At 34.2% G+C, this 13,074-nt stretch overlaps 1 protein-coding gene across 6 annotated transcripts in view; it reads right to left on the minus strand.

The window, feature by feature from the left end:
* The window catches only part of AGPS (alkylglycerone phosphate synthase), a 218,573-nt gene that overhangs the window by 91,742 nt on the left and 113,757 nt on the right, over positions 1–13,074 (minus strand). For all 6 annotated transcript variants that reach the window (XR_007454460.1, XR_007454457.1, XR_007454456.1 and 3 more), the window contains exons 15-17: positions 12,820–12,889; positions 10,622–10,683; positions 5,566–5,655 (exon numbers count right to left, since the gene is read on the minus strand). Coding sequence is in view for 1 of the 6 variants with exons in the window: in XM_049615961.1 (XP_049471918.1) it covers positions 5,566–5,655; positions 10,622–10,683; positions 12,820–12,889 (222 nt within the window). In the remaining 5 variants the exon portion in view is untranslated. The remainder of the gene's footprint in view (positions 1–5,565; positions 5,656–10,621; positions 10,684–12,819; positions 12,890–13,074) is intronic.

The following is a 13,074-nucleotide window of genomic DNA, read 5'->3' on the forward strand; positions in this document are numbered from 1 at the left end:
TTTTTTTTTTTTTTTAATGAAATAGATAGCAAAGTTAAAGAAGCCCCAAACAGACTAGATGGGACATTATAAGTCTTCTAAACTTCGTTGAGTCAACAGAAATAGGCATGAGAACTTCAAACTCAGAAACAAGAGAAATGTTCAAATATCAAAAATGATCAGGCTGGGTAAAATAAATAAAGCATCTTCTCCAACTTCACACTAATAATTACTAAGGACTTTGGAAACAAATTTAATGATCATATTAAATGTAGCAATATGGCTTTAAAGTACTGTCTCTGAAGGTTTTACACTCTGGGCCCCATACATGTGCATGTTGTATGTGTGTTTACAAAAGACATCAAGAACATTAGATTATTAAATCATATATATGATATATACTTGGGCTTTCCAAATGCAATTAGGTGAAGCATTTAAGAGAGCCTCAGGGGCATCTGGGTGGCTCAGTCGGTTAAGTGTTTGACTTTTGATATTGGCCGAGGTCATGATCTCACAGTTCATGAGATCAAGCCCCATGTAGGGCTCTGCACTGTCAGCACAGAGTCTGTTTGGGATTCTCTCTCCCCCTTTCTCTGTCCCTCCCCAGCTTGTGCACATGCTCTCTCTCTCTAAATAAATAAATAAACATTCGAGAAAAAATGTAGAAGAGTGCCAAAATAATCATAGTCAAATCTGTGAATGCAATTTACAGAGGTTCCTATGAAGAATTTAATTTAACAGAAGGAGAGAATACAGACGAAATACTCTTTTTACTACAACAATACAAATAGAATCTAATCTAAAATTTTAATGGCCTTTTAGGCCAAATGTTAGGTGCCTCAGAACAGAAGAAATGAACTGTTTAACAATGTTACTGTCAATTTGCCAGCTGTGTTTTTCTTCTAGTGTTAATTCACACTCATAAAAAAGATCCCTTGAATGTTTACATTTTAAGTACCAGATTTACAAAGTTTAAGAAAAACTGGAGAACCATCCTAACTATGAGGGCACTATCATTTAGGAATAACCAAATATAAATAAATTGAAAGGATACCTGAATGAAACAAATTTATAGCAAGTAGTAAAATATATATCACTTATATTTGAATCAATATCAATAAACAGAAAATGCAGTCAATATCAAGAAAGCATTGCTACCTTCCAACAAATCCAGAATGTATACCAAAGAGTTCAGTTTTCAACAGATAAACAGGCTTTTATTTTTATTTTTTATTTTTTTAACGTTTTATTTATTTTTGAGACAGGGAGAGACAGAGCATGAACAGGGGAGGGTCAGAGAGAGGGAGGCACAGAATCAGAAACAGGCTCCAGGCTCTGAGCTGTCAGCACAGAGCCCGACGCGGGGCTGGAACTCACAGACTGCAAGATCATGACCTGAGCCGAAGTTGGCCACTTAACCGACTGAGCCACCCAGGCGCCCCAATAAACAGGCTTTTAAAAGTCACAACAAAGCTTCAGTGATCAGTATCTCAAGAAAATATAAAGTAAAAATAATACAAAAACATTTTTGGGAAAACCTCAATTTGGGTGTACTTCAGAAAGTGACTCAAATCCAACACCTTTTAATAGATCAGTTTTATCATTTAAGACCCTTAACATCAACCTCTTCCAAAAATCATCTGGACAAGTGATAGCATGGCTACCAAAGTCATAGTATTATTCTTTAATTTCTAACAGGTTTTTGGAGTACTTTACTTATGTTAGACACACTAGCTAGGAATTCCTTCCCATAAAACTTCTTCAGAAAATTTGGGTTAGAATTTATCTTCCAATATACAAAATACATTTTAATAAATGAAAATGAAATAAATGAACTCAATAAATGCACCCTACAGCTAGTTATTTTCCTTGGGATCTTCAATTTCAATGAGAGTTAGAATTATTTCAAGTCAGTTTTGGAATAACTTTTTAAAAACTAGTTTACAGGGGCACCTGGGTGGCTCAGCCAGTTAAGCATCTGACTTCAGGTCAGGTCACGATCTCACAGTCTGTGAGTTCGAGCCCCACGTCGGGCTCTGGGCTGATGGCTCAGAGCCTGGAGCCTGCTTCCAATTCTGTGTCTCCCTCTCTCTCTGCCCCTCCCCCGTTCATGCTCTGTCTCTCTCTGTCTCAAAAATAAAATAAACGTTAAAAAAAAAAAACAAAAAAAAAACAAAAAAAAACTAGTTTACAAAATGGATTTCACATGTTCAACATTTATACTCAACACACAATATCCTCCTTGGCCACACTATTAAGCAGCTCAAATCAAACTAAACTAAAATCAAACTCTGGTGAAATGTTAGTTTTTATCAAGTATGAGATGTAAGAACTATATTTAAAGCTCCCATTTATTAAAACCATTCAAATAACTAGACTGTGTACATTCAAAATTTTGGTTTTATAAAATGATCATAAAAGCTGAGTATATAAGTTTTTATCAGAAAATCATTCTTAAAAAATAGCTACTGAATAAAAGACATATCTCAAATTTACTCTAAGTCCATCTACCTATAATGCATAATGAAGATCCTTATTTAGACTTTATGAGCTCCTTCTGAAAAACCAAGACTTGTGTTGTTATAGAAGGTGTCCTGAGGCAGAATATTTTACTTCCCAATAATGTTCAATAAGTACTGGTTTATCACAATGATATTCTGATAATGGAAGGGGGGGAGTCTGGGGAGAGAAATAGGGAGATAGGGCAGAAAGAGAAAGTGGGGATAAAATCTGTTAAATTGCTACTTAATAAAAAATAAAAAAATCCTCAGCTACACAAAAATAGATTCTACTATTTAAAACGTTTCAAATTTTACTTGTAACAAATGACTTGGATTATTAGGCCTGATCTGTTTTCTGAACTATAGTAAAGAGGCCTGACAGACTAGACTGTCAAAAGAAGAATTAAGTATCAATTTGGGTTCATAATAAACAAACACAAAATTTTTTCTTAGACTTTAAAATAAAAGGTTTATTTTTAAATATATCTCCAAATTAAAAAAGAAAGAAACAAAGAAACAAAGAACATGTACATTCGTACACCTTTATTTGGAAAGGTTCTCTCCAAGATTAGTCCTAAGCCACCAGTAGGTTTACCAAGTTATAAGCTTTTTGTTGTACAGAACAAGACCCCTATTTTCTTTTCTTTTTTTTTTCTTTTTAACTGGCTTTATTTTTTATTTTTTTTAAATTTACATCCAAATTAGCATATAGTGCAACAATGATTTCAAGAGTAGATTCCTTAGTGCCCCTTACCCATTTAGCCCATCTCCCCTCCCACAACCCCTCCAGTAACCCTCAGTTTGTTCTCCATATTTATGAGTCTCTTATGTTTTTGTCCCCTTCCCTGTTTTTATGTTATTTTTGTTTCTCTTCCTTATATTCATGTTTTGTCTCTTAAAGTCCTCATATGAGTGAAGTCATATGATTTTTGTCTTTCTCTGACTAATTTCACTTAGCATAAAGACCCCTATTTTCTCATCCTTCAGATATATCAAACGACCAGTCAATAATCTCTAAGTCCACATTTTTAGCTTACATATTCTCAGATTCAACCTCAAATATACTTGCTCTAAATGTTCTTTAAACCCTGACTGTCTCTCCCACACAGAAGCAAAAAACACAATTTCAAAGAGATCCTTCTGGTTGACATGAACAGTTAATGTATACGAAAGATGATTTCCTCACATTTCTGTTAGAGTTTTGCTCTCTTACTCCAATGGAAGCACAAAAATTTAGCAAATTCTAAAAGGTATCTGTCCCAAAGGGGGCAATAAGTAGAACTAAGAAACACAATATGGTACCAGGGAAGTACAAGATGAGGGTGTAAAAGATAGAAGAAAAAAAAAAAAATCAGAAGAGACAGCAGTTTGAAGAATATAGAAACATTTCTGGTCTTGCAAAGCAAATACATGCAAATTATCATGCTATATGAAAATATCAAAGACTTAAGAATTGGATACCTTCATGAGGATTTGTCATTGGAGAAGAAAAATATTCAGATTTCCTTTACTAGCTCTAGTATAGGTTGTCTACCTCAAGTTTAATGTAATGACCTCACAATAATAAAATGACATTCATACAGCCCTTCATATGCTTTCTCAATTCATTCTCACAAGAGTCTCATCAAGTAGATGCTATTACCACTGCTTTACTAATAATTAACTTAGAGTTCAAAGGGATTAAATTCTTAATAAACAGCAAAACAGTGCTTTCACTTTTCAGACACATATAGTATTACAAAACAAAGAAATTCAAAAACTAAGCAGGCAGTTGCCACAGTAATACAGTAGGCCAGTAGGGCCTGGTTCTTGGGCTGGAAGAGGCCCAGGTCTGCCCTCTTAGGCTGAGATTAAGTGATCCCAGGCAAATCAGAACAAGCATCATGAATAGAAATACACAGAAATGCCATTTTGGTGAGGCATATCTGCTGTTTCAGAGTCAGCATCTGGTGCACTTAACAATAAAGATATTATATTATTTCCCAAATTACTTAATTTGCATTTGTGCTTATATTGAAAATTTTTTGTTTCTACAAATTAATTGAGTTATATTCTTGAAACCCCCTTCCCTGACACATGGGAAAAAAAAAAAAAAAGGAGAAGCAGTTATACAACACAGAATGTTTAATAAATTTTAAAGTGCTAGATTATGACTGAATCATCTACTTTAAAGATCCCCTTCACATAATCTGTCCTGATTTCCCTTTATTCTCCATTCCAATTAATTCTATAACTTTATAGATAAGTCATATGCTTGATTTAATCTTGATGCATTTAATCTTCTTGTGTTTATACAGGTCTTTTAATTATCAGGTGATTGAATACAAAGTGCTCCTTTGTAAGAAAACCTCCTTTTGGACTGCTGCCATTTAACAAAGAGGACAAGATTTGCAGTTAACTGTCCACTATGGAAGATACCAGCTACATGCAGTGTTTTAAATTTAAATTATTAGAAATTAAGTAAAATTTACAATTCAGTGCCACGGTCACACTAGCCACATTTCGACAGCCCCACAGCCACATGTGGCTTGTGGCACCAATACCAGACAGGACAAATAAAGAGTATTTCCATTACTGCAGAAAGATCTATTGAAAGCAAAGAGTTAATCTTCATTTGCATATTTTGCTCTACTCATTCCTTTACTCCATGCCCATACATTGAATCAATAACTAACAAAGTGTTTGTTAAAGTGCTTTTTGTCTATTGAAGAAAAAGCTATGTTGACTATGTATTAAATTATAGTTTCCTGAATATATACATGATTTATAATTTCAGTGAATTAAAAGGCACTCCTTTACTTATTCCTGGGGCTCCAAGGTTTGGCTTTTCACTGTCCTGCTGTCCTGAAGGGGTAGAAGGCTCACTTATGGAAGGGTATTCTACTCTTAAAGGGCTCAGGACTGCTCTAAAACCCTAGTGGCACAATCCTAAGAAGGTGACAAAAGTGAAGTTTAGGAAAGGAAAGCTTGCTAAATGGAACAGACTGAAGCTATTCCTCTGGTGGCGAATTACATTTCTCCATTAATTAAAATGTTTCCCCCCCGGAATAAGCAGTAAAAGAGCAACAACGACAAAAAACCTCACCTGCATGTAGAAAGAGGAGCAAACTGAACACCCTTCTCTTTGCATTCCCTTGTTATTCGTTCTTTTACATTTCTACAGAGATCCACAACCCTAGAAAACAAAATTGAATACAATATTAAGTTTTCAAATAAATTACAAAATTCTAACAAATGCTAGTTTGTCTGGCATCCTTCAAGTCAGAAATTCTAAGAAACTTTCATACTTATTCCGTCAAGAATGAACAAAAGCGTTGATCATTCAAATTGAGTCTTCCATTCATAGCTTTAAAGGGGCAAAGTTCTCCCTTTTTTTGCCATAGAAAAGACAGAAGTCAGAAGAGCACACTCAAGCTTCCTGAAGGCAGTTTCCTACACTTAGGTAAACCCAATTTCAAAATTAATTTAATCACAAGATTTTAAAAGCTTTTTTTTTTTTTTTTAAATTTGTTTTTTTTAACGTTTTATTTATTTTTGAGACAGAGAGAGCATGAACGGGGCAGGGGCAGAGAGAGAGGGAGACACAGAATCGGAAGCAGGCTCCAGGCTCTGAGCCATCAGCCCAGAGGCTGACGCGGGGCTCGAACTCACGGACCGCGAGATCGTGAACTGAGCTGAAGTCGGATGCTTAACCGACTGAGCCACCCAGGAGCCCCGAAAAGCTTTTTTAAAAAGCTATAATGAACAGGTTAATGAAAATTCAGTTCTGGGTTTACAGGAATACCAATCTGTGTCCATGTCTAAGATATTTCCCTTAATATAAAAATAATTTAGTCAATAATCGTGAGGTTATACCAAATGTTCAATAGCCTTTTGTGAAGCTCTGAGCTAAAATCTACTTTAACAAAGACTTACTGGATGTCAGCAATGTATAAAGCTGTGCTAGACTGGTATTAAGAGTCAGTGAAAACAGATAAGTAAGAAATAGTTCATAAAGGGAATGGGGGGATTGATAATATTTAATAATATTAATCCTTTTTCTATCTTTTAAATAAATTTTTATTTGAAATAATTTTATTATTTTTAAATTTTTTTAATGTTTATTTATTTTTTTGAGAAAGAGCATGAGTGGGGGAGGGGCAAAGACAGAGGAAGACACAGAATCTGAACCAGGCTCCAGGTTCTGAGCTGTCAGCACAGAGCCTGACGCAGGGCTCCAACTCACAGACTGAAGATCATGACCTGAGCCAAAGTCAGACGCTCAACCGACTGAGCCACCCAGGCTCCCCTTGAAATAATTTTAGATACAGAAAGTCACAAAGACAGTCAAAGTGTTCCTCTTTCCCTGGTTTCCTCTAATGTTAATATATAACCATGACAGATTTGTCAAAACTAAGAAACTGACTTCAGGACATCACTATTAACTAGAACACTTTATTTATATTTCACCACTTAATTTTGACTCCAAGATACCACTGTTTTAAAATATAAAGGCATCTGATTTCTTTTGTTTAGTTTTTGATATAATTTTTAAGGCCCTAGTTTGGAGTGCAAGAGATCTAATAGTGATGCATTCATACTTTGGGAACATGCTCAGGAAAAAGTTCTAAAATGGAAAACAGATGTCAATCAGAGCTTCTAGGTTGGAGATGCAGAGACAAAAGATTTGGCTGACAAAAGATTAATCTATTTTTTAATGTGAGCTGTAATATTTTGTTATTACTGTATATTGTTTCATTTGGAAAATAAAACTCCTAAGGTACATATAAGCCATCTTATTCTTCAATAAACATCCTGACAACATACTGACGCTGATTCTGTGTTTCAAATCTTAGTCTGTTTAGAATCAGGAGAATGGAAAAGGTAACAAAGAAGCACAAAAGACTGGGCCATCTCTAGTCTAAAGACTGATTTGACTGTGTGAGAGCCAATTTGATAAAAACCATAACATTTACATGGATTATGCTTTATAAAACACATTAAAGTTATCCATATTTCCAATAAGAACAAAGAATATATGGTTAAAATATAAATATGGAAAGGGGTTTAATGGTTTGTTAGCTATTTTATTAGCATGTCAAATTTAATTTTTTTAATATATGTGTCTGAAAGTTTTATAAATTCTAATTTTACAAAACAATTCTCTTCAGTTAAATTGTGCTTAATTCTATGAGAGTGTAGACAAATACAATTTATCAGTGTTATTTATGCCTCACCTATGGAATGGGTAAGGATGCATGTTTTTAAAATATCTCCTACTAAAGTATTTAGATTATTGGAATTTATTGTGTCTTTATTTTGAAAATCCAACTTGTAAAACAAATACTTTAAACACAAATAAAACCTACTAAGTAAGCTTTAATAGCTACAGGGATTAATGAATATTATAAATTTATAAATAAGTTCTTTATCATGACTCTAGAAAGTGGAATTTAAGTGCTACATAATAATATATGATAATTTACAGTAATAATGAGGAGGAGATGGGACAAATAACATGACCAAATGGTTAAAACCCTTAATAGGATACTTTCTAGAAATGATTTGTACAGAGGATGTTCTTTTTTTCTCAATTTTTTTTACTTCAGAGAGAGAGAGAGGGAGAGAGAGAGAGAGAGGGAGAGAGAGAGAGGAAGAGAGAGAGAGAGAGGGAGAGAGAGAGGGAGAGAGAGGGAGAGAGAGGGAGAGAGAGGGAGAGAGAGGGAGGGACTGGGGGAGAGGGGCAGAAGGAGAGAGAGAATCTTAAGTAGTCTCTATGCTCAGCACAGAGCCCAATGCAGGGCTCTGGTCATGGTCATGGGATCATGACTTGAGCCGAAATCAAGAGCTGAATGCTTAACTGACTTCAGACACCCAGGTGCCCCCAGAGGGGAGTTCTTGAAGTATTCTGGCATAGAACTTGTACGAAGGCCAACACAGTCCACTTGGACCAATCATTCTATGTAAGATAAACATAACTGTGTATACATTTAACTTTTCACCTGACCTATTGGCAAATTTAACCCTGTTGACTATTTCGTACTTGAAAAAAATTTTCCTGGGCTTCTTTCACATCACTGGTTTTCCTCCAAATCCTCTAGATATTATTCTCTTTTGCTAGCTCTTGTTTGTATATCCAAACAAAATAAATTTTGGGGTTCCCTGGACTTCTTTCTTAGGTCCTCTTTTTTTTCTTCATCCATACTAGCTATAAGGGTTTGTATCTACTCCCTTGGTTTTAATCACAAGCCTCATGCTAATGTCTCCAAAATCTTTAAATCTCCAACTCAGACTGTTTAGACAGCTATTTTTATAGGCTACATTCTTACATTATCCCCAAGTTCATTCATAGGAGTCTATTCAGAATATTCATTGTGCACTCAACAGATACAGTTATTTTGGTAGGACTACTGAGAAATACACAAAAACTAGTAAGGCAAATAACCCCTTAAGAGACTTATACATGAAAAGGCTAAGCAACCTAATAACGTGTGAGACTTGAAGACTCTGACTCCATGGGTTTCTGCTAAACATGGTCTCTACCTAGGTAAATGTTAGAGAGAAAAAACAATTTGTTAAATGGGTAACAAGTAAAGTTTCTATCAGGAATGTAGCTGCTTTCCATTCATTTTGTTTATGAAAACTTTAGCTGATGAAGTTGTTTTAATTGAAAAGAAACCAAATATATAACCTGTATAAAACAGTCAGATGTCAGTAATTTGGTAACTTTTTTTCTTTACAAGATTTATCCCCTTGTTAAAATTTAGTTACCAAAAATTGTGAATAACAGATTGATACTATAAACTGTTGTTTTACAATGCATGGAATATGAACATCAATGCACCAAAAGTCATAACCCATAGTAGACAAAGAATGAATGCAGAAAGTAAAAAGTCCTCTGGGGAAGGGAAAAAAAGAGTTAGGGTAGAACAAAAATGTTAAGATATGTAATATCTAAAAGGTAGATTCATGGGAATTTGTCATGTACTTTATTATTGATTTAATTTGTAAATTTTATAAAGAAAACATAAAATGTAAGGCATACTAGAATAAAAATGTACTAACAATCTTAACAGTTTTTATTACTGAGTTAACTCATGAGTCCATTTAAAAAAAAATTTTTTTTTAACGTTTATTTATTTTTGAGACAGAGAGAGAGACAGAGCACGAATGGGGGAGGGTCAAAGAGAGGGAGACACAGAATCTGAAACAGGCTCCAGGCTCTGAGCTGTCAGCACAGAGCCCAACGCGGGGCTCGAACTCAGGGACCGCAAGATCACGCCCTGAGCTAAAGTCGGATGCGTAACCGACTGAGCCACCCAGGCGCCCCTCATGAGTCCATTTTTTTTTTTAATTTTTTTTTTTAACGTTTATTTATTTTTGAGACAGAGAGAGAGACAGAGCATGAACGGGGGAGGGTCAGAGAGAGGGAGACACAGAATCCGAAACAGGCTCCAGGCTCCGAGCTGTCAGCACAGAGCCCGACGCGGGGCTCGAACTCACGGACCGTGAGATCACGACCTGAGCCGAAGTCGGCCACTTAACCGACTGAGCCACCCAGGCGCCCCAAGTCCATTTTTAATAAAACCACTTCACATTTCCTCATCGGTTTTTATTATTAATTCCCTAACCAATATTTGTATACCAACATTTGTGTATATGTGTATGTGCATAACATAAAAATAGAAACTATACATAATATCTTAAGTTGGATTTCTTTTAGAAATCTCTTAAATGCAAGTTAAGATCTTGCTTAATAGTAACCATCCAAAATCAAAAGCTAAATCATATATTACAAAAGAAGTTTAACACTGGTTTTATAATTTTGGGGGATGTTCTAGAGAACCTTCAAGCATATTAAGCACTTAAGAATTTAAATCAAAGCTAATAAAACTATAGACTGACACTTAAGTGCTCACTAAGATTCTTTAAAATATAGACTTCAATAACACCTTCCTTCTATGGGACATGGACAAATCTGTCTAAATAAAAAAAAAAAAGCTGGCAAATATGACATTCTGATGAAGGTGTTAATATAAATAAAAGTGATCACCTTGTTTCAATGTTTCTTTATAAAATTTTTAAAATTTGTATATTTGTGCAAAGATATATTATTTCAACAACTCCTATAGCATAATATGAGACATTTTATTATATTTTACCTGTCCCAAGGAGCAGAAGTCTCAAAAGACTCTCCTAATACATAGTATTCCAAACCCAAGTCCTATTAAAAAAAAGACACAAAAATCAAGAAATTACAACAGATGCAGAAGAATCAAGAATACTGTCATATTGTTAGTATTTCACATAATTGTTAATATCACATGTTTCTAATTTAACCTCCACTGTTCTTTACTCTCCACCCCATAAAAGCAATGGAAAGTGGCCCTGAGTGTGAGCTACAACCTCCAGGAGGACAGGAACTTTGTCTTGTTCTCTTTTGTACCCCTGGCACCAGGCAGTGTGCCTGATACATGGCAGGAACTCAAATATTTCTCCAAGGAATGGAGCCTCTGAGATCTGTCTATGTACATGTAGAGGATACTAGCAGAACAGATTTTTTTTGGAGCCTAAATAGTAAATTAAACAACACTCAAAAGTGGTCATCAGGATGGAAGGACCAGGGCAGCAGGAAAGTAGGAGCAGGGGAGACTAAAGGAAGAAGGTAGATCTCCCTTTCCTGAAATCAACTTTTCTTTAAAAAACAAATTAGAAAATATAGTGCCTCTCTTTGTAGTAACTAAATAAGATAGGATATCTGGAAGCACTTCTGCTAGGAAAATATGTTTTATAACACATAAGATATAATGCTTATATGATAAGTAACTTATAATACCCAGAATACAATTCTGTTTTAATATCAAAACTGGAAAGAGCAATTCATAAGCCACCAGAGATGCAAAGATAGAAAGAATATTTTATAAGCAGAAAAATCAATAAATGTTAAGTTTTCACTTCTAGTAAAATGATTCACTTCAACTCTACCACTGGTTGGCAGGAAAAATCCCCAAATTACTGATCTAAAATGTGTCGCTTTTTTTCTTGTGCATTCATTTACGCAGTAAACACATATGTGGTGACAAAGGTATTAAGCACTGGGAAAATAAACAATAAAACAATCCCTCCCATCTCAATACTGCTTCTGATTCAGTTTTAACAGTGTGTAAGCTGTATTTGTTACAGTTACACATCATTTTCTAGAATTCTGAATTTAGTAATATGGGAAAATGGTCAATATACTTAGAAAATGCTCAACAAACAAAAACTTGTGGATAACCAAAATGCTTACTATGGGAGACCCTGGGGTAGTAACAGTCTATGGAGGTAAACATTATTATAAGACCTAAAATCATCTATTACTTTTCATGATCTGTAAATCTCTTAATTACAATTTTTAACATAGCAAACAAGCAATAAATGTAATTTCCCTTATCAGCGTGGGGGAATGGAGTGCCCAGAAAAATGCATATGCTTCAAATTCACTGCAACCTAAAATTTAGATCTTACCTAAAATTAGTTTTGAAATAAGAATACAATTTAAGCTTTCTAGAGAAGTAAAAACAAGTTTTATATAAATTTATGTAAGTATTTCCTTCAGAACAATTTCCAAGTGAAAAATTAGAAAATGCAGTATTTGGGAAAGTCAAATTCTCAATAGGATATCTGAGAACTCATGTTTTAAAATAAGACCTTTCAAATTACATAAACAAGCAATATTTAAAAAATATAACCCTAACAATAGCAGAAAACAACTAAGAAACCTGAGTTTATTACAGCCAAAGTAGAAAAACAAAATAAGTAAATAAACTTTTGAAAGAATACTTTCATATCAACAAGTATAGTAGACTCTTGGACTAATAAAGTTTCTCACAAGTAGAAAATGTGGAATTAGAAAAATTTTAGAGCCCAAATACAGACAAATTATTTCTTTAATTCTACATAGTAATCATCACCAGTGAACCAACTACTACTTAGAATCAAGTTAAATACCAATTTTTAATGAGTTAAAGAAAGATTATACATATTTAAAACTTGATTATGAACCAAGTGAGAAATGGTGCTAAATAAGACAGCTCGATTCTAACCAAGCAATGTTAGGAATGGCATATTCAACTTCCAGATAGAGAAAATCACCATTCTTTTAAAGAGGAGAATGATCTATATAATCTTCAAATTCCTCAAAAGCAATATATGGAAGATTTAATTGGGATTCTGAAGGTTTGTAGCTAGTCCTACATTCATGTCAAATGATGTGCTACATCATACTAGGTTAAAACTTAAGAAAATAATTTTATTCATTCAAAGTAAGAAAAAGGATTATTTGCAATATAAACTGACAAGGAAATATGAGATAACTTACTCGAATATACGCAATGACATAGGTCAGCAAATAACCTCTCTGTCCATTATCTTCTCCGATTGCCAACCCACTGTAATTAAAGAACAAACTGTTAATATATTTCATACGTATTTATGAAAAATATACAAAAATAACCAAACTAATATAACACCTCAAGGTAACTGTTTAACAGATTAACAAATATTATACTGCATCTCATTTTTATTGTAATCTAATTTATCAGAAATATATCAAAGAGTTGTCAAAAGAATAAAT

This window comes from Panthera uncia (assembly GCF_023721935.1).
Source record: "Panthera uncia isolate 11264 chromosome C1 unlocalized genomic scaffold, Puncia_PCG_1.0 HiC_scaffold_3, whole genome shotgun sequence".
NCBI classification, from domain to species: Eukaryota; Metazoa; Chordata; class Mammalia; order Carnivora; family Felidae; genus Panthera; species Panthera uncia.